At 46.6% G+C, this 26867-nt stretch overlaps 3 protein-coding genes across 7 annotated transcripts; 2 read left to right on the forward strand and 1 right to left on the reverse strand.

Annotated features, from left to right (window-relative positions):
• The first annotated feature begins 840 nt into the window (after window positions 1-840).
• Window positions 841-9471, forward strand: LOC103130507 (metabotropic glutamate receptor 6-like). Its single transcript, XM_007541921.2, has 16 exons — window positions 841-1071; window positions 1711-2307; window positions 2899-3115; window positions 3190-3325; window positions 3415-3569; window positions 3903-4043; window positions 4131-4331; window positions 4565-4704; window positions 4773-4895; window positions 4989-5253; window positions 5694-5929; window positions 5991-6152; window positions 6347-6496; window positions 8512-8652; window positions 8732-8830; window positions 8992-9471. Exons 2-15 carry the CDS (start codon window positions 1756-1758, stop codon window positions 8813-8815), a joined length of 2703 nt encoding a protein of 900 aa, XP_007541983.1. The 5' UTR covers window positions 841-1071; window positions 1711-1755; the 3' UTR covers window positions 8816-8830; window positions 8992-9471.
• An 868-nt stretch (window positions 9472-10339) lies between these two features.
• Window positions 10340-12596, forward strand: tsr2 (TSR2 ribosome maturation factor). The gene is made up of 5 exons (XM_007541923.2): window positions 10340-10463; window positions 11026-11116; window positions 11293-11384; window positions 11472-11633; window positions 11741-12596. Exons 1-5 carry the CDS (start codon window positions 10386-10388, stop codon window positions 11837-11839), a joined length of 522 nt encoding a protein of 173 aa, XP_007541985.1. The 5' UTR covers window positions 10340-10385; the 3' UTR covers window positions 11840-12596.
• Window positions 12597-14473: 1877 nt separating this feature from the next.
• srpk3 (SRSF protein kinase 3) lies at window positions 14474-26701 on the reverse strand. 5 transcript variants are annotated; one of them, XM_016665975.1, is made up of 20 exons: window positions 26004-26701; window positions 25141-25222; window positions 23865-24122; window positions 23728-23783; window positions 22993-23655; window positions 21526-21634; window positions 21360-21447; window positions 21200-21287; window positions 21005-21111; window positions 19566-19731; window positions 19299-19324; window positions 18835-18927; window positions 18667-18718; window positions 17712-17930; window positions 16912-17009; window positions 16718-16825; window positions 15955-16024; window positions 15774-15866; window positions 15261-15695; window positions 14474-15222 (listed from the first exon to the last, which is right to left on the reverse strand). In XM_016665975.1, the coding sequence occupies exons 1-19, from the start codon at window positions 26011-26013 to the stop codon at window positions 15511-15513; spliced, it is 2571 nt and encodes an 856-aa protein (XP_016521461.1). In that variant the 5' UTR covers window positions 26014-26701; the 3' UTR covers window positions 14474-15222; window positions 15261-15510. The 5 variants fall into 5 exon arrangements, with proteins under 5 accessions (XP_016521461.1, XP_016521459.1, XP_016521460.1 ...); XM_016665973.1 differs by having other exon boundaries at window positions 23728-24122; XM_016665974.1 differs by having other exon boundaries at window positions 17712-17891; window positions 23728-24122; window positions 26004-26699.
• Between the last annotated feature and the right edge of the window lie 166 nt (window positions 26702-26867).

Below are 26867 nucleotides of genomic sequence, written 5' to 3' on the forward strand. Positions count from 1 at the left end.
TGGCCCGAAAAAGGTTGAGAAACACTGGTCTAAACTTTGTCATCATTTCTTACACAGATTTGTAATTCCGTTGAAAACTAAGCAACAAAATTTATGTTATTCTCTTTTTTACCTGCTCATAATATTTTAATTAAGTAAAAAGTTTTTTTTTTTTGTTTTTTTTTTAAGGAAAAAAACGTTTGCCTTATGAAGGTTAAGAAAAATGACTTTTCTATTTTAATAATAATAATGATACATTTGATTTGAGACTGCCTTCCTTACACCCAAGGTCACCTTACAAGCAAAAATAATCATAACAATAGTAAATCAGTGAACGTATTTATTATTTAATCGTGTTTTCAGCAATAAAAGCAGGATTTGAGTAGCTCTTTATGTTCAACAAATAAATTAAAAATAGGTCTAGGAAAATGAATTCTGCTCTTTGAAGGACGTGATTCTACTTATTAATAAAAGAGGAATATTTTAGTTTCATTTTCTGATGCAGCTCACAGACTGATGAAGGTCTAAAAACACGAATATCTGAACATGTGATTCCTGAGGTCAAAGGTCATGGGGTGCAGTTTTAGTTGGACATTAAAAATAATCAAATTAAACAGTCTGTTGATTTTTTTTTTTTTTTTTTTTTTACTAATAAATAAATTTCAGGAGCCAAAAATAAGAGTCATGTGGGAGTCGGTTCTGTTCGTGAGCCGAGTCAGGAGATCCGGTTCCCATGAATGAGTTCCTGTGAACATCCAGTAATGGACCTGCTGGTTCTGGACTGGGGTTCGGTTCGGTCAGATTTTTACTATTAAACCTGTCAGAGAGCCAAGCCCCGCCCCTCCGACAATTTCCATAATTAATGAACAATTATTCCCTCGTGACGTCACCAGAGTCCTCATTGGCAGAAATCCTGCTGCTCCGCAGATCGAGCTGGTCCTCACAAGGATACAGACCAGCGGACACACAGGTGTCCAGTCCTCCGCTGGCTGCCGCAGCAGCAGCCGGACTCCTCCTCTCTCCGCAGGCTGTTGCGGCTCTGTCTGCGGGTCTTTGCGGGTCTCTGTGCGGACCGAACGGAGCGCCTCGCAGGTATTTAATTTTATTTTTCTCACCTGTTCGCCCATAAAGTGGGTCAAACCACAGGAACCATTTAATTAAATCAGAACTTTATTGATCGCTCAAGTTTTTATTTTCTCTGATTTCCAGTTTTCTGATCAAAGATAAAATTTATTAACGGACAAATGAATGCCTTCTTTCTCCATTCTTTAAAACCAGTTGATAAAAATCGATGAGTCGCTGCAGCTGATCGATACTGATTAGTCAGTGATCAGAGGGACAGAACTCATCTTTTATTATTTTATTTTTGTTTTGGGGTCTGGAGAATATCCAGCTGAGAGCGAAATATTTAGATAATATGCAAATTTACCTGAAAATAACCAATAGTGGACTACCAAAATAAAAGCTGGGTCTCAACTCATGTCTGATCATGTAAGGAGTCATGGGACTCGTATCGGGTCACATATTAGGTCATGGGTCAGTTGTAACTTGTATCGGGTCATGGATCTTGGATCAGTATCGGGTCAGTCGTGACCCCATACGGGTCATGGCTCATGACCCGATACGAGTCACATGACCCGATGCGAGTCACGACTGACCCATGACTCATGGGTCAGTCGTGACTCGTATCGGGTCGTGTTCCATCTCTTTGACTGGTTGATGTGTCCCCAGGTGTCCGTGTCAGGATGAACGGTCTATGCTGAACGTCGTCTCAGCATGACATCATCAAACCACGCCCCTTTGTCCCTCTGTCCTGACGTTGCCACTGGTCGCCTCGGCGCCCTGTGGCCCCGCCTCCTGCTGCCTCTCTGGATCTGGACCAGTGACCCAGCGGGCCAAGTGTGGGCATCACACCAGCACTTCCACCCCCACTCCATAAAGCTGCCTGGTGACATCACTCTGGGGGGGCTGTTCCCCATCCACGCCCGCGGCCCCCACGGCGTGAACTGCGGCGAGCTGAAGAAGGAGAAGGGCATCCACCGCATGGAAGCCATGTTGTACGCCCTGGACCAGATCAATAGCGACCCCGAGCTGCTGCCCAACATCACTCTGGGCGCACGCATCCTGGACACCTGCTCCAGGGATACCTATGCCCTGGAGCAGTCCCTCACCTTCGTCCAGGCGCTGATCCAGAAGGACACCTCCGACATCCGCTGCTCCAACGGCGAGCCGCCACTCATCCGCAAACCGGAGAGGGTGGTGGGTGTGATCGGAGCGTCGGCCAGCTCCGTGTCCATCATGGTGGCCAACATCCTGCGGCTGTTTGAGGTGAGAGACAGAGATGGGTCAGAGAGAGACAGGTGAGGATTTGGTAGAGGAAAGTAGACAAGAGGTGAGACAGAGTGAAGCATCATGAAGACCTTCTACCAAAGATGTTGAACCTAGTGAAGTGGACAGAATGACTTCCTCCATGAAATTAATTATAAAGATGCAGTGGACGATAGTGGAACCCCATACAACCGACTGAAACCTAGTGGAGTACCATAGCACCAGTTAAAACCAGTAGAACCCAGTGGACTACAGTAGAAACTAGTGGAGCCCAGTAGAACCCAGTAGAGCATCATAAAACCCAGTAGAACATACTAGACAAGGGAATGATTTTCCATGATGTGAAGATCTGCAGCTCATGCTTCCTCCTCTTCCTCAGATGATGATTATGAGGTTGCAGTAATAACGAGGTTTGCTTGTTAAGAAGGTCTCTGTTAATCACTGGGTGTTAATGTGATTGAAGAGCTGGCCCACTTTGAGCTCGGCTGTTACACAACATTAATCTGTCTGAGTGGTTCTGGTCTCTGTTGCTCCACCACTCGTCCCACTGTCGCCTCTGAACTGGGTTCTGGATCTGGTTCTGAATTCCAGATTCCTCAGGTGAGCTACGCGTCCACGGCTCCAGAGCTCAGCGACAACAACCGCTATGACTTCTTCTCCCGGGTTGTTCCGCCAGACTCGTACCAGGCCCAGGCCATGCTGGACATCGTCAAGGCTCTGGGCTGGAACTACGTCTCCACGCTGGCGTCCGAGGGCAACTACGGTGAGAGCGGCGTCGAGGCCTTCATGCAGATCTCCAGAGAGGCCGGTAGGGACGCTCCTATCTCACCCATTCTGACCCGTTTATCACCTGCCTCTGACCTGCCTATGTCTCTCCACCAGGTGGTGTGTGCATTGCCCAGTCGGTGAAGATCCCCCGAGAGCCAGCTGAGGGCGAGTTCGATAAGATCATCAAACGTTTGATGGAGACAAGTAACGCCAGAGGAGTCATCATCTTCGCCAACGAGGATGACATCAAGTAATCCACCAGAGACACTCACCTCTTGCCTTTGCACCTGGTTGATGTGGTCACGAGACTTGAGGCTGATTCTTCTTTCTCTCTGGAAGGCGTGTTCTTGAAGCAGCGAGGCAGGCTAATCTGACGGGCCACTTCCTGTTTGTTGGGTCAGACAGCTGGGGGGCCAAGAGCTCACCAATCGCCGAGCTGGAAGACGTTGCAGAAGGAGCTGTCACCATCCTGCCCAAGCGGGCCTCGATTGACGGTAGAACCGGATGCACCTGGTCAAGGATCACCTGGTTCTGGAGGTTTCTAGAGGATTCTAGAGTAGTGTTTCTCAATTCCAGTCCTCAAGGTCCACTATCCTGTATGTTATAGGTGTTTTCCTTATGCCACACACCTGATTTGACTAAGTGGGTGACTAACAGCCTTCTTCAGCACTTGATGGCTGCAGAGGAGGTCATGCAATCATTTGAAAGAGATGTTCTGGAGCAGAGACATAACTACAGCATGCAGGCAGTGGGAACTGAGGACCAGAATTGAGAATCACTGATCTAGAGGTTTTAGAGGGATCTCATCTGTTGTGTATGTTCTACAGGCTTTGATCAGTACTTCATGTCTCGGTCCCTGGAGAACAACCGCAGGAACATCTGGTTTGCCGAATTCTGGGAGGACGACTTCAGATGCAAATTGACCCGTCCCGGAATCAAACTGGACCCAGAGAAGAAGAAGTGCACAGGTACTCACAGAGAGAGAGAGCGACAGAGAAAGAGAGAGATGTGTGAAGGTCTCAGGTGTTCCCTCATTACAGTCTATTTGTCTGCAGGAGGCGAGCGAATTGGTCAGGACTCATCCTACGAGCAGGAGGGGAAGGTTCAGTTTGTGATCGATGCCGTTTATGCCGTCGCCTACGCTCTGCACAACATGCACCAGGACCTCTGCCCCAACAGCCATGGGGTCTGCAGCAGTATGGACCCAGTGGAGGGGCGCCTGCTGCTGGACTACATCAGAGCCGTCAACTTCAACGGTAAGTTCATCCTCTGGGCAGAGAGACAGAGTTGATAGTAAGTGGACCACAGCAAGTCCCCACCTCTCCTTAATGAATGAATGAATAATAAATTGTGCATGTTAGTGTGGCTGAGTGAATGAGATGTTTGTTTTAGGTGTTTCATATGATTCGTAGGACAAGAGAGCTTCTATATTTCCGGTCCAGATCCCAGTACTCCCAGTAGAACTACCATCCGTTTCTCTGTCTTCCAGGAAGTGCTGGAACCAGTGTTCTGTTCAATGAGAATGGAGACGCTCCAGGACGCTACGATATCTTCCAGTTTCAGATGACCAACCACAGCCACCCTGGCTACCACGTTATCGGCCAATGGACCAACAACCTGAGGCTCAATGTGAGACGCTGCGATGAAGGTCGGACCGCAGGACGTTTCTGTCCCTGACCTGGTGTGTGTTTCTGCAGCTGGAAGAGATGCAGTGGTCCGGAGGAGACAAATCCGTTCCAGAGTCCATCTGTAGCTTCCCCTGCAAACCCGGAGAGCGGAAGAAGATGGTGAAGGGAGTCCCCTGCTGCTGGCACTGCGAGGTACCCGGAGCCTGCCATCCTGCTACTACTACTGGAACATGGTTACAGGAAGTGAGGTAAAAGGAATGAAACATGTGTCCCACCTGCCTGCAGCTCTGTGACGGGTACCAGTACCAGTTGGACGAGTTCACCTGTGAAATGTGTCCAACGGACATGCGGCCCATCCCCAATCGGACGGCCTGCTGTCCCACGCCCATCATCAAGCTGGAGTGGAACTCTCCCTGGGCCCTAGTGCCTGCCTCTCTCGCCATGCTGGGTATCCTAGCAACCAGCGCAGTGGTGGTAACCTTCATTCGCTTTAATGACACCCCTATCGTCAGGGCGTCCGGAAGAGAGCTGAGCTACGTCCTCCTGACTGGTGAGTTCGCTGATCGGTCCCTCCAGGATTTCACGATTACTTTTGTGATTTTTGCAGTCAAATTGACTGATTTTCTGGTGATACTTTAGGAATACTTGCTGGACATCTTGAGATATTTTCACTCATGTATGACATTAAGAATGATCACAGACTATAGCTGGACATCAAATCAGGCTGCGGCAGTAGAGGAGAACAAGTAAGAAATACTGCCACCTGCAGATGGGAGTTAGTATCACCAAAAACGATATTTTATTGGCATGTGGAAATTGTGCAGTTGCAGAATTGTGAAAAACTGGAGACTGACTAAATGACATGCTGCTGTGTGACATAATCAGTATGCATGGTGTCATCATTGGTGTGAGTGACATCCTTGTCAGCATGGATGACATCACTGAGGATGATGTCATCAGCAGTGGATGACCTCGCCTCTCTCCATCCAGGTATCTTTCTAATTTACCTGATCACCTTCCTGATGATCGCCGAGCCAGGTGTGGTGGTGTGTGCGTTCCGGCGCCTCCTGCTGGGCCTCGGCATGGCCATCACCTACTCTGCCATGCTAACCAAAACCAACCGCATTTACAGAATCTTCGAACAGGGCAAGAAGTCGGTGACTCCTCCCAAATTCATAAGCCCCACCTCCCAGCTCGCCATCACCTTCATCCTCATTTCTGTCCAGGTAAGTGGACGCAGGTCACGTGACCTGCAGGTACCTTGTGTGACGCTTGGGTGTGCGTCAGGTTCTGGGCGTGTTCGTGTGGTTCGCTGTGGTTCCTCCTCACACCATCATCGACTACGAGGAGCTCCGCCCACCAAACCCAGACCTGGCCCGCGGCATCCTCAAGTGCGACATGTCGGACCTGTCCATCATCTGCTGCCTGAGCTACAGCATCGTTCTCATGGTAAAAAAAATACTTTCCCTCAGCATGATGGTTCCACCAACGTACTTCACAGTGCTAGGTAATGGGGTTTTCCTTCAAAGCCATAACAAACACCAGAACTGGACTTTAATTCTCAGTTGCATCTGTTACGTCTGTTGGGAGGGAACCTGAATATTTCTGTTTGTAAGAAACTGCATTGTGTCCTCCGTTGCTAGATAACATGTACGGTTTACGCCGTGAAGAGCCGAGGCGTTCCGGAGACGTTCAATGAAGCGAAGCCCATCGGCTTCACCATGTACACCACCTGCATCGTCTGGCTGGCCTTCGTCCCCATCTTCTTTGGTACCGCTCAGTCCACTGAGAAGGTAAGAACGGGACTGGACTTCAGGTAGTTGCTTAGAACCCGACCAGATTTCAAGTGAGTTGGTTAGATATGGCCAGAACCAGAGGTAACCTAGAGGAACCAGGAAGAACCTCAGAGAGTTCAATCAGAGGAACCATCTCTTTTTCTTTAAACAAACCGACTTCATGTCTGTATTATTCTGGTTCAGTTCTGGTTCCTGCAGGTTCTCCAGATTCTTCTGGTTAGTGTTCATCAGAACAATAATCAGAACCTGAGTAGAGGTGAGCGGACCAGAGGAACCGGCTCCATCCTGTCACTGCAGACAGAAACCAGGTGGAGGCTGGAGTGTTTGGGTCAGCGGCGCCGGGGGGAGGGACGGGTCCGTTATGCGACAGATAAACCGCACTGACACTTTCAGGTCGGATTATACAGATTAGAACCGACACGTAACGAGACCCAAACGCCCCAACAAAAGAGACAAAAAGACCAAAATATCAGGGAGGAGGAAAGAGGCTTTCAGAACTGCTGATCCGACAAAATAAAAGCTCCTCTGCAGGATTAAAGATGGAGGCTGCAGCAGAACATGGAGACTCTCCAGGATGTTTCGGCAGCTGCTTGGAAAGTTTCAAAGAGAATAATTCATGAAAACATGAATGAGAAGAGCTGCAAACAACAGCAGGTCACGCCGTTCTTCTTCTGTGGTTCTCTGATAACAGTCGGACCTCCTCCTCTCTCGGTTCTGGGTGCTTCATGAAGGAGGATTTAAGAGAAGCTTTTTATCTGAGAACAACAGAACCGACAGGAGCTGGGAGAGGATTACTGCTGCAGGAGCTCTTAGCTTCACACATACATTCCTCACTCATTATACTACTGTGGACTTGAATTGACCCCCTTTAGTTTCTGTCGCCTAACTTTGACCTTTTCCCTAACCCCCTCAAGTTTATACTTCACCCTAACCCCACTTAGGCCCCTAACCCACAAATTATCTTTTTTTTTTTTTTTTTCCAAAAATGTATTTATGCTTTAACATGAGGTACAAGGTAAAGGCAGTATAGTAGTTATATAGTTAACAGTGTACCCCGCAAATTATCTTTTTATATTGTGTGCAAAATGTTCTCACAGCTACAAATGTCCTCATAATGCTGGTGGTTAGTAAAGAACCAGTCCCCAGGGTGTGCTGTGGTGGCGCAGGGGTTAAGTACAACCCACATATGGAGTCCTTGACACGGCTGCTGTAGGTTCGATTCCTGGCCTGGCAACCTTTGCCACATGTCTTCCCCTTCTCTTGTTACCCTCTTTCTTGTCTATTCACTGTCAAATAAAGGCCACTAGAGCCAATAAAACTTTTAACAAAGAACCAGTGCCCACAACCACAGCTAAGCAACCACACACACACACGTTCACAATAAATATGAAATATTAATGGGCCAGTGGGGGGACTCGAGTTAATTGCAGGGCTTATAATTAATTAATTGTATTTTGTCAACCAAAAAAAGTGACATTTTCGATTCAAAACTCTTTTGTCACTAAATTATTGAATAAACTGACATTTGATCTCAACAACAGATATTTATAGTTTTTAATCTGTTCTTAAACCAGCAGATTGGAGCAAAGTGTTTCAGGAAGCCCTGATCTTTCATGGATCTTCTGTATACATGTGGACTATAGGCTTTGACGTTAGCGTTAGCTGCTACGTGCTTAGCACTGAGATTTTAGACCTGAATAGCTTTGCTGTTAAGCTAACTCCTTTTAGCACAACGTATACTGAAAAATATTTTTCCCGTTGTCCAGTCAGATTATTTAGAAGAAGAAATTAACACCCAGTTGACAGAGAGAAGCAGCTTCGTCGCTGCTGATAGCGGATGTGCATCAGATTTATGGTCGTACCAGAAACAAGTGAATACAAAGGTTCGACTGAGAACTTTTGTTTTAAAAACTGAGCAGGTTCCTCTCTGTTCTCCAGGATATTCTTTGATTCTGAAGGAGTTCTGCAGACATGAAGGTGGTTCTGTTCAGTTCGGGTCTCTGTCTCCTCAGATGTTCATCCAGACCGCCACCCTGACCGTCTCCATGTCCCTCAGTGCTTCTGTCTCTCTGGGGATGCTGTACATGCCCAAAGTTTACGTCATCGTCTTCCACCCGGAGCAGAACGTCCAGAAGAGGAAGAGGAGCTTCAAAGTGAGAACCCAGGTGTCCTTCTCAGGTGGTTGTTGCTGTGGTTCCCTGTTGCTCTAACCGCCATGTTGCTCCGCTGCAGGCGGTTGTCCAGGCAGCCACGCTGTCCCAGAAGACCGACAAACCGAACGGAGACACCAAGATCGAACCCGACAGAACTCAGTAGCTCCACCTGCTGGAGGCAAGGAACGTTTCAGTGTTTCTAATGACACACTGAAACGTTGATTTGATGCTTGAACTCATCTTGACCCCAACAGAAACACTGACCCCTGACCAATGATGATGATGATAATGACCAAGATGTTGATGAGGATGATGAATCCTGTCTTCTCTCCTCCTCAGGTACCAGCCAACCAGAGCAGAGCCTGATGACATCATCACCATCATTATCATGAAGATGCTGAGCTTTTATTGTGAAAACCAGACTTTAGGTCAGACAGGAAGTGGAGACATGTTGTGTTCAGGGGATGGTGTGGAGCTCAGTGATGCTGCCATGGCAACATTGGACATGGAGACGTCATTCTGCCTGGTGGGGGTCTGTGACATCACTGACAACACCTGAGCATTTCCTGTCAGAGTCTGACTTTTCACAGTAAAAGTTTTACAATAGATGTTTTGTAAGAAATGGGTGAACTGCAGGAGGGTTTACCTGAGGAGCTCACCTGTTGCTCTAGCCTATTTCCATAGAACCTGTGATGGTCAGTGCTGGGTTTTGGTTCTGAGGTTCAGGTTCTGATCATCTCAGTGAAACAGAACCTCAATCCACAGATCCAGAACCTCTAATATTCCCATGAATCTCTCTGTGAATAAATTATTTAATTTCAAATGTTCTGGTTTCAGTATTTGGGTCTCAGTGAGGTGGTACTGGTTCTGTTCGGGTGGTCAGAACTGATTTCTGCAGATTTCTTCAGGGCTCTGGTTCTGTTGGTTCCCGCAGATATCTGAGGGATGGAACCTGAAGTTTACCTGGTGTTGCCCCTGCTGGCCGACAGGTGGAACTACAGGCTGATGAAACCAGAGAAAACCTCTGAAAAATAATCAACAAAACAGGCGAAATGATCTCATAATCATTCAGAATTCAAAAACAAAACAAACCACAAAAAAAAAAAAAAAAAAACTAAAGTGAAGAAAAAATGAGAATGTTGACCTGAAGTAGTTCCTGTAGATCCACTGTGGATTGGTGGGTAGTGGACCAGAACCAGGTTCACAGCACAGATGAAGCAGCGACTTCGAGTTCATGCTTGAGTTTTATGGTTTGTCATTTATAAAGTCATACAGTCAAAAATTACCAGCAATAATTTGTGCTGTTTAGCCTATCATAAGAGAAAACAATGGGAATTTGTTTTTAGCCCATATTTTCACCATGTTATCCATTCTTTTATAAATATCACAATTTCCATCTAAACATTTAGTAAGCAAGTTAAATATTTAGCTCCTTAAATATTATTTAGCCAGATAAATATTTACCTTCAGTTATTCTGAGCTCAATGTTTAGTTAACTCTGAGCTACCTAAATATTTTGTTTATTAAGTAAATATTTAACTTTGACCTTCTAAGAATCAGATTATGAAAAAAAAATTCTTCTGATGAATGTTGAACATTATTTTATCTGTATTTGCTGCTAACTGGGTTCATTGAAAGGATGCAGGCTGTTTTTGGTCCTCCTCACCGGCTGGTGGCGGTATGCACCACTTGTGCACCAGCGGACATTAAAATCAAGAAGAAGAAATTCCAAGATGGCGGCCTCCACGGCATCGCGTGAACTCTTCACGGAGGGAGTTCGGGCGGTTCTTCAGACGTGGCCGGTTCTACAGGTGAGCTCCGAACCGGGTCGATTACCGGGTTCGGAACCAGGTCTGAGGGGACGAGGAGGTAATCAGGCGGTTCCACTGGAACACGTGATCAGTGGGCTGAAACTATCTAGCTAATGCTAGCAACTCCTGCTTGGGGTGGTTCCGTCTCATTCCGAACCGGTCTAATTCGGAGCTCAGAAACAGCTGCTCAAGATCCAGTTATGATCCAGGTTTTGGTTCTGGTTCTGGTACTGCTCAGCGATGACTCAGTGGGTTCATTTTCTGCCAGTAACAGGTTCGGGCTGAGAGTGGACCTTTTGAAAAATACATCAGACTCAAACGTCCCTGACCCATCAGAACCGAACCTCCTCCCCGATCAGAACCACCCTGACCCATCAGAACCGAACCTCCTCCCCGATCAGAACCACCCTGACTCATCAGAACCGCGTCCAGCGGATGATTTATAAGAAATATTAAAAAGTTAATATGTTTCTTCAGCTGTGGTTCAGACTGGAAGCGGTTCGGGTTCTGACCCGGTTCCGGATGCGTCCTCTTGTCCCTGAACTGTCCCTCTATCCCTCAGATCGCCGTGGACAACGGCTTTGGAGGCGTTTATGGCCAGCAGAAAGCTGATTGGATGGTGGATGTCATTCAGCAGTATTTCCATGACAACGGTACGTCTCCATAGTAACGGCTGATAACTTCCCGTTTGAATCAGAACTGTTCAGTTCGAACGTTTTAATGTTCTGACAGAACCTCACTTCCTGTCTGACGTCACAGTTCAGTAGCCTGATGTGTGTGTGTGTGTGTGTGTGTGTGTGTGTGTGTGTGTGTGTCGGTGGGGAGGCAGCTGACCTGCAGCAGTATGAGGTTGAGGATTTCCTGTCTCAGCTGATGGATCAGGAGTTTGATACGGTGGTGGAGGACGGGAGCTTACCTCAGGTACACACACACACACACACACACTGAGGAGCTGTGCTCTGTCTCCTGATTTGCTGCTACCTGACCAGGTGTGTCTGGTGTCTGCAGGTGTCACAGCGTCTGCTGCAGCTGTTCTCCCTCTGGCAGCAGGGGGCGCTGGAGCAGCTCCGCAGCGCCGTCCACACACTGACTCAGAGCAAGACACCGAGGGCAAAGGTCACGGCTCCGCCCGCGCAGTCGGATGATGAGGAGAGCGACGGCGAAACGCAGGTATGCAACAGGGGACTGGTTGCTAAGCAACATAGCCATAAAGTAGGCATGTAACGAGTTTATTAGAACTTCCTGTTGGTCCATTAATAGTGTGTGTGTGTGCGCAGAGCATGGAGTGTGAGGAGTCCCGCCCGTCCCTCAGCACCATACGTCCTCCTCCTCAGGACGAAGAGGACGGCTGGACCGTGGTCCGGAGGAAGAAGTGACGAGCAGAACCAGAACTCAGAACCAGAACTTTACAAACCGGACTTGAACTGGACTTTGCTGTGGAGCCGCCATGTTGGGGGCGGAGCCTCCAGGAAGGCACTTCCAACTCCAGATGATCCGGTTCTGATGGACTAGTTGGATAACTATCTTCATTTATTCAGAACATTAAAATGGGTCAAATTAAACAGAACCAATCAATTAAAAAATATGAAACCATTAAAAGTCTTTTCAGTTCTGATCAGTTCTGGTTCTGCTCTCAGGTCCAGCAGAACCAGAAGCAGGTGGAAACTTTCAGGATGACAGATCCGATCTGATCCAGTACCGTTACAGAACCACATGCTAGCATATTAAACTGGACCCGGATTCCCTGGTTCTGTGCTGCTTTAGGTAAAATTCTGACTGGTTCTGGACATTTCAGTTCTTTGAAGCTAAAAATATTAAATGTTTTTATTATTAATAATACCACCATGCCAGTTAGCATTAGCTGATGGACCTTCAGGTGCTAATTAACCTTAGCTGCAATTAGGAGCTAATGATGCTAATTAGCTGCTGAAGCTTCTTCTGATGTTCTGGAATATTTTCACTAAAATCATGAAGTCGTTTTTCGTGGAGTTGTTTACAATAACTGCTTTTATTCTGAAAGGTAAGTTTATGATGTCATGAATAATGAATAAGTGCTGCTGGACATTTTGTTGGTATTTAACCCCCTGCGGTCTGTATTCAGAGCAGAATTTAAATGAAAGATATGAAAACGTCTTGAAGCTTCTGGGTTATTGATTACAGGGAATATGGCAGCTGGAGCGCTGCCGTCTCTCTGGGGTTTATTCCCATCAGATTATCACAGAACTGGATCAGAACCAATAAAATCACTGCTGGCTTATAAATGGGTCACATAAACCCGTCAACCAACAAACGTCTGTAGAGACGAACTGAACAAAATCACATCAGTTGATAGTAGGTCCAGATTCCTGATCACTGATTGGTCCAACCTGAAAGCCAATCGGTTCAAAGTCCCGGTCTCTGTGCTGATTATCGGATCGGTCCAGAGACTTTGAGAGATTTTGAAGTGATTATTGGTCTGGAACCAGACGATTTGTTAAAAACTCATTTTTGGTCCGACCTTTGCACCTCAAGCTTCCGTTTCTTTAGGGTCTTATTTCACCAATATGCACTTTCTGAATGTTTTTCCATCAGGATGTTTACAGGTTTGAAGGTAAATCTGACATGGAAACAACTGGAACACTGCCTTAAGGTTCCCAGCAGGGGGCGACTCGGCTCCAGAGTGAACTCTAGCAGCATCATGACTTCCTGTAGATCAGAGATCAGCGTTCATACTGGAGTCAGGATGAGGCAGGCGGTGCAGCAGAACATGTGTGAGGAAAGGGAATTCTCATTGATTATTTTGGGATTAATATGTGAGAAGGAGAATCTGAGATTATAATCTGGGTTTGACTGGGGGCTAAATGAAGGGAGAAACATAACTCGTGTTTGATCAGGACTCTGGCTGCTGTGTTTTCTGGACTACCTGATGGTAAATAACAGCTACGACCAAAAATATTGGATCATTTAGATTCAACTTTATTTTCATTTAACTGAGAAAATGTCTGAAAGTCATAAAACAGTGAGAAAGGACAACAACTCTCCATAAACAATGCTTATCTTATTCATGTTTTATAAGAAAATACTGGAAAATTAATTAATACTATTTTCAATAATAAAAGAAAAAATAGTTTTCCTAGTTTATTATTATTGGCATGAAAGCAGAAAAGATTTCTTTAATTGTTGAGCAGTTTTAAAGAGATTTCTGATTATCTGTAGAGATGAGCCTTTAAGGTTGGATGGTCTCCTTACCATCACCCTAATTTTCAACTGTGTTACTTTATATAAGACCAGTTTATGATGAACATTATCTGAAGAAACTCTACAAGAAAAGGCCAAATAATCCGTCACACAGACAGAGTGGAAGTAAACATCATCTATTAATCAGTGCATCGAGTTCGGTTTATTATCCAAATTAATTTGGTTTCTATGGAAACGCAGCAGAGCTTCGAGTCGTTGACCTGCAGCATTTATTCCGCCTGCAGATTCTGAACTTTCTAGTCCAACTGAACTATTAAATCTTTATACAGAAACCGGATCAGCTTTAATCAGTGATCAATTGGTCCAGTCTGGTCAGTTTGACTCTTAAAGGGACAGTAACATGTGTTGTCCAATAGCATAGCACCATTTTGTCTCATAATCAGTAACAATGTTACCTTCAATTGTTATAAAAATGTTACATAAATCAAATATGACTAAAACAATTTGCTTCCTGTTTTAACGCCTTGAAATTGGGATTCTGTCTCTTTAAGAACTCCTGCTCTTTTTGCAGCTCCGCCTCCAGAAAGTCATCCCAAAATGGCTCCTCTATTAACCATTTAGCACTTTTACCAGCGCTGCTCTGAGCAGCAGCTCCTTTAATGACCTCAGCAGATGTCTGCTGATTGCTGCTGGCTAGTCTGAAGGAGCTGCGCCTCGAAGGCGGGGCTAGGTCCACCCAGGCGTTTTATACAGGTGGATTGTTGCCATGGAGACTAGAGGATTCTAGAGGATGTTTCATTTATTATCATTATCAAACATAATTTCACAACCAGTGATGCTGATAAGAAAAGGTTTAATTAAAGCACAGAAACATGTTAAATTACAACCAATGAACCAATCGCTGCAGGTTTCCCTCCAGAACCCAGAGAACTGAGTGGTTCTACACCACCAGGTCCAAATGGTTCTGATTCACCCCCAGTAAACCCAGTAAAACTCAGAACTGAGGCGACTTTTATTCTGAAACCAGAGAACACCTGACCAGGTGAGATTCACACAAAAACAGGTAGAAAATCCCCCGACATCATCAGTGATGTCACTGTAGGGGGTAGGGCTGTTTCAAGGCACTAACGTCACCAGAACAGGTGAACAGGTGGAAACTCGTTATCTACTGATCAATAATCAATAAGCAGGAATAACAGATCAATAAAAACACTTAAAATTCAGGAAAATGAGAGAAAAAGAGATTTCAACGAATCTGTGGAAGTTCAGCACCGGAAACTCACACAGGTTGATCGACTGACAGCCGATCAGGTGATCGGCAGATGGATAGTCAATCGATCGGTCGTTGATCGATTGATGAAACAACAGACGAGCTGCTGGCTTCATAAATCAGATCGACTCAAAAAACTGATCAGAAATCAGACAGGAAAACAGTGAGGAACACGAAGTGAGTATGAAAGGAAGACAGGAAGTCAGGTGGAAAAACAGGAAGTAGACAGGACAGGAAGTCTAACAGGAAGTGAGGTACAGCAGCACTGAAGTGATTTCTGGAGTCAGCTCTGACAGTTCAGGTGATCAGCAGCTGATAATCTGGGATGTTTAGTCCCAGATTATCAGCACCTGTTAATCTGGGACTAAACATCTGGATGGTTTCACCTGGCCAGGTCAAAGGTCGTCTCTGAGCATCGACCTCAGCTCAGTTCAGACAGGTGAGGCTTCCTCAGGTGTGACTGGTGGTCAGCTTCAGAGGGGAGGCGGGGCTAAACCGTTCATCGGCCCATCCCACTGACGAGTCGGCCAATCAGCAGAGGCGTCTCCGACCACACGGGTCAGCGAGTCACAGTGAGACAGGTGTGTGTGCAGGTGTGTGCTATGTGTGCAGCCAGACGTGCTGCAGGCACTGCGCCGCCGTGGCGCGGCGATCCGGCTCCATCTCCAGCATGGTGAGCAGGAAGTCGCTGAACTGCGCCGCCTGGTCCAGCGGCCACTCGTACTTCTCCAGCAGAACCTCGAACAGACCCCACGGCTTCAGGTTGGAGATGTGCCGCAGCTCACCTGGACAGATACGCCGAGAGAAACAGCCAATCAGAGAGCCAATCAGAGAGCCCGGTGGGACCTGTGGGCGGGTCTCACCTCTCCTGGTGAAGTATTCCCTGGAGTACCTGCCAGACAACGCGAAGGGCAGTGGCAGTGGACCCAGCAGCTCCATGATGTGGGCGATGTGATCTGCAGAGAGGTTACACAACTAAACACACTGAGGAAGTACAGAACCAGAACCCGACCAGAACCAAACCAGAACCCTCCTCTGCTTTACCTTCGTCTCTGGTGTAATCTTCTCCTGAATGTGGCTCGAACAGGTAATCCCCAGTGGCGAGCTCGAACGCCTGGAGGAGGAAAACAGGTCAGACCTGGTTCTGGACCCGGTTTTATGTTTTGTGCCTTTTTGGGAAAGTTATTTTCAGCAACCAAGTTATGGTGGTTGCTGCATAAACATGACAACAAAACATGTTTTGCAGCCCCTGCAGCGTCTTGGAGGGGCTGCATATCGTTGCTGTATTTAATTTGTTTTCTGTCAATTAATAAGTGACAATAAACCACTTATATTTGATAAATATAATTATTTTTATATTTATCATAAAAAGTTATTGTCAAATCAACTCATAACACAGACTCTTCACTGGGGATAACAATAATAATAATGGCATTAATTTATTATTATTATTATTATCTTCCAGCCTATCAAATTGTCTAGTAATAATATTACGTCAATGTTTGAGAGACAGTTGGGGTCACCAGGTGGTGGCAGCAGAGAGCTGTCACTAAAACATCAGAACCTTTGAAATGTTTGAAACTGATCATTTCTCTAGTCTACCAGCAGGGGCAGCCATTTGTGTGAAACCTGAATTATTCTGAGGAGCTTCCAGAAATCCAACAGAAACTTTTTGAAAATGATCGACTGTGTGTGTGTGTGTGTGTGTGTGTGTGTGTGTGTGTGTGTGTGTGTGTGTGNTGTGTGTGTGTGTGTGTGTGTGTGTGTGTGTGTGTGTGTGTGTGTGTGTGCGTGCGCGCAGACACACCATGCAGGCGGTGCTCCAGATGTCTGCCGGCGGCCCGTACTCTGCTCCGATCAGAACCTCCAGGGCCCGGTACTGCCTGGTCTGGATGTCCTCGGTGAAGTGTTTGTGCTGCTCAGACACAGTGAAGGAGAGAGGGAGCCGTCTGATTGGTCGGCGCTGCACAGGAGGAAGAGGAGAAGATGAAGATGTCTCACCACCCAGCAGGCGTTCCCCAGGTCAGCGATCTTCACTCGGAGCCGGTCGGCGTTCTGCGGGTCCAGAGGGTTCAGGACGAAGTCCGATGAACTGAATCCTGCCAACAAGAGAACAACTTTACTGGGTCTGGCACAAACTCAGCCAATCAGATCGCTGACCACCTGCTGGTGAGTCAGCGCCATTACACAGTCTGATACCGACACCGACCAACCAAACAGCTAGAAAACCAGACAACATGTTCACTTTCCAATGTCCAATACGATCAAAGTTCTGCTTCAGACTCCCGATCCAAACTAAGAACAGAGAGACAACAGATAACTTAACTTTTATTTATTAATGTTTATTTCACCAGAAAATCTTTTTGAGATTAAAAATCTCTTTTATAAGAAAATCCTGGCCAGGATATTTTTTCACATTTCAAGAATAAACTAAATAATTTTATGAGAATAAAATATTACGAGGAAAAAGTTGTACGACAATAAAATGACATGAGAACAGTCATGGTGTAATAAGAATAACATTATACAATAAATCTAAAGTCTAAATATTACAGAAGAAAGAAACAGATTCCTCCATAAAAATGATCAAAACAATTAGTTATACTTTGGTTTTGGTTTTACAAACCAAAATACTTCAGACATCAGATCCTGATAAATCAAATCTTTGCTCTCATTAAAGCAACTTGTTTTCATAATTCTCTAACTTTCTTCTCTTAACATCCAGACTTCATTCTCACAATAAAAAAAGAAAACATCTTAATCTGGCTCTAATTCTCCATCGTAACGACTGAACGTCTCACCGTCTCGTCCGCTGGAGTATCCCGACTGGGTGGAGAGCGCCGACTCGGAGGTCGCCGACATCACTGAGCTGGAGAGTCCTGATAGGCCAGAGGCGGGGCTGGAGAAGCGTCCGGGGGCGGGGTCACTGAACCTGTCGTCCAACCAGGAGCTGCTGGAATCTGGGCTTGGCTTGTGATTGGCTGTGGAGCAGAAAGTGTTGCCGTTGACGACCACAGAACCTGAGAACGAAGAAACATTTCTGCTGTGTTTTAGTTTAATGGACATTTATACAGAACGAGAAAACATTCATGTTTCCACGCCTCGCAGCAGGAAGGAGGACAGTCACCAACAAGACAACAATTCACTGGCAGTTCAGGGAATGCAACTCACAAAATCTGCCAAGGCCAAAACATTCACAGACCTACTCAGACCCGTCTTCATACTCTGGATCAAAGTGTGACCAAACAGCTAGCGCTAATGCTAAGCTAGTGATTTTTAAACACACCCAGACAAACCGTGTAAAACAAGAAGTTACCTACATGTCAGAGTAACTCAGTCTGACTAGAGGAGATTTCTTCCTCACCGTTTGCTCAGCAGGAGGGATTCCTGCTGAATCAACGACTGATTACAGCTGAATGCATCATGTGACTAAAATGTTTTCTTTAAGGTGAAAAATGGAGCCTGGAACCACCAACTGACCTGGACAACTCCTGGTTTAAACACCTTTAAACAACTTGCTGGAATGAATGAATGAATGAATGAATGAATGAATGAATGAATGAACTATATTATTCCGCAGGTAGAAAGCTGACATTTCAGTACCGCCCGTCCAACAAACAAACAACATGGGTGGACGGGTGCCTGGTGCTGCAGCCCTGCGGGGCGCGTCGGGGAGCAGCGTGGGGTTTAACGCTCCTCTGCACACGAATCAGACTAAAATAAACCGTTAACGTCCAACAGGCCGTTTTTACTCACAGGTCGGGTCGGCATCGTCAGGCTGCTGTAGTCCTTCCTCCTCATCCATCCTCTGGAAACACAGAGAAGCACTCGTGTTCATCTGACTGGCTGCTGCTACATCACTGTTGGATCCATGGAGTGTGTGTGTACTGTTACTCCAGTATGTATGAGGTACAACAGGTGTACCTGTATATCCATGAGCCTTTCCTCTAGGAGCTTCTGTTGTCGCTTTGCCTTCCTTTTCAACTTTTTCTTCTTGTTTTTTGACAACTTCCCCATCTACACACACACACACACACACACACACGAAGCCAGGCAGTTTATTTCAAACTGTGTTGATCAGTTTCTGCCTCAGGAAGTGGGTGTGGTCATGGGGGCGGGGACAAGCAGGTCATATGACACCTGGGACTTAAGGTGAAGTTTCTAAATATGTAATTTCCTGACAGCCACTAGGTGGTGCTATAACAGCTGCCTGCCTGATGTCACTGTGGCCACGCCCACATAAAAAAAAAAAAAACAGGTTTTGCTAACATCCACCAAAAACTAACTGGAATTGAAATCATGATACGTTTATGTCCACTAAAATGTATTGATTTATCAAAGTGAGATAACCAATCAGAACACAGCAGAGGTCACACCTGGGCACTCACCTCTTCATCCCTGGGAGCCGTGCTAACTAGAGACACACAGATGGAAGGAAACCATCAGGGAGGAAAGACGGAAACAGAAAGAAGAAACGGTTCAGTTAGAAGAAGCAGGTGAAGGAAAGACAGGAAACCACAGGAAGCCAGTTCAACCACAACCCACAGCTCCGAGTTACTGGTCCCAGTAATTACGCTGACAGACTGGCTGGGAGAAGTTCTGAACTCTAAAATACACCTCCAGGACCTCCTGTCCAATTAGCTGGTGGCCCTCACCTGATGACCCTGAGGGGGGCGGGGCTCCGGCTCTCTGCCAGATGGTGGCCTCAGCCGCCAATCTTCTGACGTAGACATCGTCAACAACCAGGAGGATGTTCTCCGGCTTGATGTCCGTGTGAATAATCTTACACTTGGTGTGAAGGTAGTCGAGTCCCTGCAGCACCTGCAGACACGTAACCAAGTTTGGGTCAGAACCATCAAGTGGCTACAGGTCAATCAGCCAGAGTACAATGTAGTCAAGGTGTCCTAATCACCATGTCGGAGTTAAGCCCTCCACATACTAGGAGGTCCTGCATACTTGAGGCAAACACGAAGCTGCTATAGGGAGCTTAGAACTCAACAAACATTCATTTGGATTGTGTGAAATCAACGATTATTCATGAGAAATGAAAGCAATAGATGCCCTAGACCAGTGGTTCCCAAACTTTTCCTTCTGCGCCCCCCCAGTGGTTTCCAAACATTTTCTGCGCCCCCCCTATGGATTACAAATGGCTGTCTGGTTGAAACGACGCGTGTGACGAGGGGGGGGGGAGGGGGCATCGACTTTTTTGGGGGCAAAATGAATGTACGTAGCTGAAAATAGACACCAACATCGGTAGCCTACAAGCTACTTGTTAAGCTTAAGGTTCTGTATTGATATTAGCTAGTCATCTTTAGCTAACATTAGCTAGTCATCTTTAGCTAACATTAGCTAGTCATCTTTTAGCTAACATTACCTGCATCCAGCAGCTTTACTCAACTCAGTCGGTTAGTTTGGAGGGAAAAACTGTGAAAAGTTCTTTGCGTTTTGCTGGTTTGCTGCCGTGATTCTAACACAAACCTACGTAGCTCCGCCCAGCAGCAGCAGGTCTCCTTCACAGGTGGAAACCCAGCGCCGTAGCGCTCATGTTGCGTTTAAAGGCGGCTCGGAAAAACAGGTTACAACATGTTAACAACGGATTAAACAGTTTTAACTGCTGATAAAAGTGACAGAGGACACAAATATGGGAAGTGTGGAAGCCTCTACTGTATCAAATTGACAGGAATAACAGAGAGTTGGCCATTCTAAGGTAAAAACCCAGCGCATACAGTGTTCATGTTTTGTTTTGTTTTTTCATCCAGACGGCTTCCCGCGCCCCCCCTGCAATGACACGGCGCCCCCCTAGGGGGCGCGCCCCACAGTTTGGGAACCTCTGCCCTAGACAATAAAATCTGAGCCGTTTGCAGACGAAGTGCGCAGAGTTTGAATGGTACACTCAAGAATGTGATGTAAACCATGGAAGTGTCTTTAGAAAGCATATGGCTCTAAAAATATAACCGATAACAGTATGACCATATTGTCTTTATCCTAGTTACGGCAGAACCATGAAGTACTGACCCTTTGCAACGTCCCAGGTAAAAGATCAATAAAGTAAAACCCAAAAGAGTACTTTGCAACACGTTTGTGGTGGTGGTACCTGTCGGATGATGGTCTTGACACAGACCAGAGGAAGTCCCATATAGTTTGATTTAATGATCCATTTTAATAACTGATGACCCAGAACTTCCAGAACCATACAGACATCTGAGAAAGGCTGAGGAAACTACTGACACAGGTGGACAATGGGTGGACACAGCCTGGGGGCAGAAGGACAGCTCATGGTCAAGGATACGCACTCCATTGATTCCAGAGATCTTGAAGTCATCAATGAGCTGGACTATGGTTTCTCTGTACGAGTCAGAGGGGTCGCTGTCCCTCACCTGGAGAGAGATAAGTTAGCTGAGCACACCAGTAAACCGCTGGTGGTAGAGATCAGGACATCAAATACTCACACATCGCAGCAGTTTGATTTCATCCAGAGCCGTCTCGGTGTAATGAGGAGCGCTCTTCACCACCTTCATGGCCACAAAGCGCTTCTTCCTGAAGAAAACATACATTGAGAGTCTGAAACAAGTTGATCTGTGGAAACATGCTTTTCAAACACAAGTCACTACTGACTGCAGGTCCCAGCAGAGCCACACTGTGGAAAAGTGTCCCCAGCCCAGTTTCCTGACCACATGGTAGCGGCCGTTGAACAGGTCTCCGATCTTTACTGGGTAGTATCCACCTGGAAAGTCAGAGACCACAGAGTGAGACTTGTCTCCAGATACAGGGCAATCCACACATACCTGACAGTGACAACATGAGAAGACTTCTGTTTGAAATGTTGGCCAATCTATCATCAACACTGACTAACGAAGTGTGTTGGCAATGACTAACCTACTGAATGCTCTCAGTCACTTCTCTCACCAAGACCCCGTTCATCTAAATGGGTTGGTAGATGGACAGAAACATGGATGGTCCTGGTTTTCCCAAACTTTTTCTATTCCCAAATTATGGAGACCACAGTGCTTTTCATAGCATTCATTGTTGCCAGAATGTTTTTTGTCCTGCATCCATCATCCTTTTCTGGAATTTGTTCCTTGAACCAATCCAGTCCTTGTGGTCTACAGACATTTACTTTCACTTCACTTCTTGGTTTCTGCCCTGACGTGGACTGTCACCTGTGGAACTTTATAGACACATGAGTTCCATTTTGAAATTATGCTCAGTAAACTGCATTTACCTTCGGTGCACTCCAATCAGAGTGCCTAAGGATCGAGACCAGGGGTGGCAACTCCAGTCCTCAAGGGCCAGTGTCCTGCAACATTTACACGTGTCCCTGGTCTAACACACTTCAATCAAACAGCTGAATCACCTCCTTAGTATGCAGTCAACTTTTCCAGGGTCCTGCTAACGACCTGGTCATTTGGCTCAGGTGTGGTCCTCAAGCACTGGTGTTACCCGCTCCTGGTCTAGAGGATGCATCAGTCTACAAGACTAGCTTAGCTTATCGTAAGCTATCTTAGTAGCTATGCTGCTGGAGCCTTAGATGGCTGGAGGTAAATATGATTCCAGCGTTTCCATACCCAGAGGTTTCAAACATGCCTCTCTCTCCTCTGTACTGTCAATGTTTTGGGGATACATACAGGTTCTCTGCAAGACCTGCTCTAGGCAGGATTGTAATCTGGTCTTTGTGCTCTATTGGCGACCTGTCCAAGGTGGAACCTGCCAGGACATTCTCCCCCAACAGGATAAAGAAGAGTTAAAAGGACAAGAACATGTTCGGTTTGAGTTGTTTGAATGGCTGAAGTCGGTTAAAACGGACAGTGTGCATCTGACTGGTTGCTAGCTTACAGATTCCAACAAGCTGTCAGTGATGATATCTTTCTACTACAAGTCAGGGAAGTACAACTGATAACTTCTCACACATTCAAACTAGCTCTTTAGAGAGGTACATGGCTCCACTGTCCTAGCTTCTCAACTTGAGAGGCAAAAATGTTATTGCAACACAGAATATTGAAGTTTACTTCGTGTAGCCATTTTGTGTAGAGGTGAGAAGATGGTCAGGTGTCAGTAGTAAACCCGAGGGTTTAATCAACTCACCTTTACAATAATCTGAAGGGTCTTCCTGCTCTTCATCATCAGAGCCAAGCAACTGGGCTGGGGGCGGGGTTAACTCTACAGGAGGCGGGCTCTGACGTGGAGGGGGCATAGCCAGATGAGATGGGGCAGATGATGTCATGGGAGGGAAACTGAATGGAGAATCCAGAGAACAGAGGAGAGAGGAGGAGGAGCACAGAGAGTGGGAAGAGGCACTGGAAGTAAAGGTCATCGAGGTCAGGAGGAAGGGGTCGGAGTGGGTGGGGCTTAACATAGTAGTGGGAGGAGGTGTAACAGGGTTTTGTGCAAATACTGCAGAAGTCTCAGAGGTAACGCTGTAAGGTGAGGTTGGTGGTTGGAAGAACTCAGTAAAACCGTGTGCTGAGGCATTCTGGGTAATGTTGTTAACATCTGGTGGTGACTTTCTGAGACTTTGGCCAAAGCTTTCTAATGCAGCAGAAGATGATTGGCTAGGACACTGGGAGTTGTTGAGAGTAATGTCAGGAGGCATTATAGTTTCCACAGGTTCTGGAGTGAATATTGCCATCTGGTTTATGCTCCGCTGATGCACTGCCTTGGTTATCTTGTGGGGGCACTGAGGAGGAAGTGGTTGAGTAATCTGGTTTGGACTGTGGGAACTTGGTGACTGGGTGTTCTGGTGGGGACTTTCATGACGTGGTGACTGGACTCTCTGATGGGGGCTCTGGGAATGGGGGGATTTGTTTATGTGGTGGGGATTCTGGGGAACAGGTGACTGGGTGGTCTGGTGGGGGCTCTGGGGAACAGGTGACTGGGTGTTCTGGTGGGGACTTTCATGACGTGGTGACTGGACTCTCTGATGGGGGCTCTGGGAATGGGGTGATTGGTTTATGTGGTGGGGGCTTTGGGGAACAGGTGACTGGGTTGTCTGGTTTGGAATCTGGGACGTTAGGGACTGCTGGGGACCTTGAAGGCAAGGTGTCTGGATGGATCTCTCGGGGAAAATTGTGCCAGGCTCTGGACCCTCTGGACCTTCCCCATTTGTGCTGTTTGTAGGACCTTCTGGGGGGAGTTGGTCTTTTTGGGCATCATTCTGTAATGGTATTTGGAGGGGAGTACCATCAGTCTTCAGAAAATCACTGCCCTCTTCAGGCCTGAAAAGGGAAATAAGGATGGAAAACAATTTCAGAATGCAACATTTGGAAAGGAAAATTCCATTTTGATCCAGTTTATTCACAACAAAACAATGATACAATAAAAACGTCTGTCAGTTTTAATCTAATTAGTCATCTCTGTATCCGGATTTATGCAGAAGGTTTCTATACGAGTCCAATTCAACCTCCAGGACTGATGCAGTTGTGGCCCCGGGATCATATCCCAGACTCCTACATCTCTCTGCCTGCCATCTGTCTGATGATTGATACCTGGAGGTTTCAACCACACCTCGCTCTCCTCGATACCATCAATGAATTGGGTACACATACAACTCCTTTGCAAGATCTGCTTTAGGCAGGATCGTAATAAGGTCTGTGCTCTACCTTAAAACCCTTTATTTATTGGCAATGTGTAACCGAAAGAACAGAAGCGATGTTCTCTCGGGTAACTGCAGAAGATCGTTTTACTGGAAGCTTTTAACCGCCACACTAAGAGCGCTCAGTCCGGTCCGTCATGGCAATGTCTGGGATGATGTGGAGGGATGCAGTACCCGGTCCTGACGGTGTCCATGAGCTCTGACTGACCAGTGTAAACTAAAAACAGCTGCACATGATGTCACGGCGTCTGCAGCTCATGTGTCGGCCCCAGTGAGCGTGCTCAGGCTATTTCGGTGCTGCTGAGGCCAAGCTCGGACATGTCACATGGAGCTGCTGCACGCCGGCTCTGGATCCAGCTTCTGCTTCTATTTGTGGCTCCATGAGTCTGCGGGTCAGTGGACCTGCGTCTGTCAGTGTGTGATTCCGGTGAGCCGACCCGGTTCTGTCGAATTGACACCAGGAAAGAAAATCATTCATAACCAGAACATGGCGGGTTTCTACTGCAGGTCCACCTTCAATCACTTTGATCTGCAGACTCCTCCCCCTGATAAGCCCCTCCCTCTGCAGCTACATCACTTCCTGCTGTGACACGCCCCTCACTGTTTATGTTTGTCTTTACGTGTGAGATCTGCGTTCCTACCGGCTGCCGTCAGCTCGGACTCTCCGGTGCTTCTTGCCTCGTCGTCGTTTCTTGCCTGTGGGGGCGGAGCTTCCGACAGCCGCTGAGAAAAACAACAAACAGTCAGAGTCCGTTTCCATCACTCACCACCAGAATCAGAACCCGGTGACTTCAGGTTCTGGACAGAACTTAAGGGCCCAATGCCAGACTCAAATATTTCATCAAATAAGATTGGCTCTCCAGCAGTCGGGGATCAAACCACCGAGTGACTCCATCATGGCTATTTAGAGCGGCTGATCTGTGGAATCACAGCCAAGGCTCCTCACAAAGACAGAAAACACGGGAACGCAGCTTTGCTCCACGCCAAATCCAAGACATAGACCTTCAGGATTAAACTAACCAGAATCTTTGAGGTTAAGATAACCAGAATTAACCAGAAAACCTAGATTCAACTAACCAGACGGTTCAGGGTTAAGATAACCAGAGTTCCTCAGTAGAGTCAGGCTAAGTTAATCAGACTCTACCGGGTGAAACTGCTCGGTATTAGAGAAAATTTCTTCATCATTTCTTACTGTTTCATAATTTGGACCTCCCCTGCAGCTTCTGACCGGACCCCAGCAGAACCTGGTCAGGTTCTGACCATGAAGGACTTCATAGAAGCAGCTCGGAACCAGAACATTTAAGGGTTAAAAATTAAAGCAGCACAGCAGAATTGGAGTATTTCTGGGTCAACTGATCTAGACCGGAAGCTGGAGCATCTCTGGACCACCTGATCCAAACTGACAGAAATAAAGTAAAAAGTGTTTTTAATGGAGTCTGGTGGAGACACTGGCTGGACCCAGATTCACGGTACCTCCCCCTGAACCGGGTCAGGCCTTCCTTACCTATCAGCATGTCCGGTTTCTGTCTTCCAGCCGAACCGGTTCTCAGACAGAACCTTTCCAAGCAGCAGCAGAAGCAGGGTCTGAAACGCGGAGATGGTCCGGACGGGACCGCACCGCGGCCTATCGGTCAGCAGACGGTTCGGCTCCGTTAGCTCCGTTAGCTTTCCTACTGGTACCGGATAGGACTCCGAGTGTCTGTACCGGCTGGATCCCGGTTCTGTGTCGGCTTTGGGACGAGGTCCGTTCCGTTAAAGAGACTGTGCAGCACGTGCTGGTTCGGTTCTGCCCTGAACGAACTCAACAGCTGCTCGGTTTGACACCGGACACCCGGCTCTGCGCATGCGCACTGACCTGTCAGGCTGAAACCGAGCAGGGGCGGATGTGAAGCCGAGGGTCAGTCTGTCTTGACAGGAAGTGAGATCAGAGAAAACAGGAAGGCGAAAGACTCTCTAGAAATCTCTATAAAGTTTCTATTGATGTCCCCTTCCTGTTAGTGGAAATATGAAGGTTTTATCCTGTCCAGAACCAAGAACCTGATCGGATGATTCTTCATTCAGACATTTCCCAACCCAACCAAGCAGATGGAACTGGTTCTGTCACTTTCATGAAAACGTAGCTGGTCTTTACTGGTACTGAAGGGATAAATCCAAACCAAAGAGAACCTAAAACCAGTTCTGAGATTTAGAGCGCTGTTTGTAAAGTTACAGTCAAATATTAACAGCAATAATTTAGGTTATTTGACCTGTAAAAAGAGGAAAAAATGGGGGTTCAACTTATATTTTCATCATGTTATTCATTCATTTATAAATGTCAATTTCAAACTACATATAAACATAGCAATATACAAACTAAATATTTAGTTAG

The sequence above is a fragment of the Poecilia formosa genome, unplaced genomic scaffold (genome assembly GCF_000485575.1).
Source record: "Poecilia formosa unplaced genomic scaffold, Poecilia_formosa-5.1.2 Scaffold642, whole genome shotgun sequence".
NCBI classification, from domain to species: Eukaryota; Metazoa; Chordata; class Actinopteri; order Cyprinodontiformes; family Poeciliidae; genus Poecilia; species Poecilia formosa.

Coding starts and splice junctions, on each gene's coding strand:
- srpk3 (XM_016665973.1), bottom strand. Junction 17,010..17,711: donor ATACTCCAGCGGACGAGACG/GTGAGACGTTCA, acceptor TCTTGTTGGCAG/GATTCAGTTCATCGGACTTC. Junction 15,696..15,773: donor GGAATACTTCACCAGGAGAG/GTGAGACCCGCC, acceptor GTATCTGTCCAG/GTGAGCTGCGGCACATCTCC.
- LOC103130507 (XM_007541921.2), top strand. CDS start 1,756: ATGACATCATCAAACCACGCCCCTTTGTCCCTCTGTCCTGACGTTGCC. Junction 3,326..3,414: donor GCCAACGAGGATGACATCAA/GTAATCCACCAG, acceptor TCTCTCTGGAAG/GCGTGTTCTTGAAGCAGCGA. Junction 4,896..4,988: donor CCTGCTGCTGGCACTGCGAG/GTACCCGGAGCC, acceptor ACCTGCCTGCAG/CTCTGTGACGGGTACCAGTA.
- tsr2 (XM_007541923.2), top strand. CDS start 10,386: ATGGCGGCCTCCACGGCATCGCGTGAACTCTTCACGGAGGGAGTTCGG. Junction 10,464..11,025: donor AGACGTGGCCGGTTCTACAG/GTGAGCTCCGAA, acceptor TCTATCCCTCAG/ATCGCCGTGGACAACGGCTT. Junction 11,385..11,471: donor AGGACGGGAGCTTACCTCAG/GTACACACACAC, acceptor TGGTGTCTGCAG/GTGTCACAGCGTCTGCTGCA.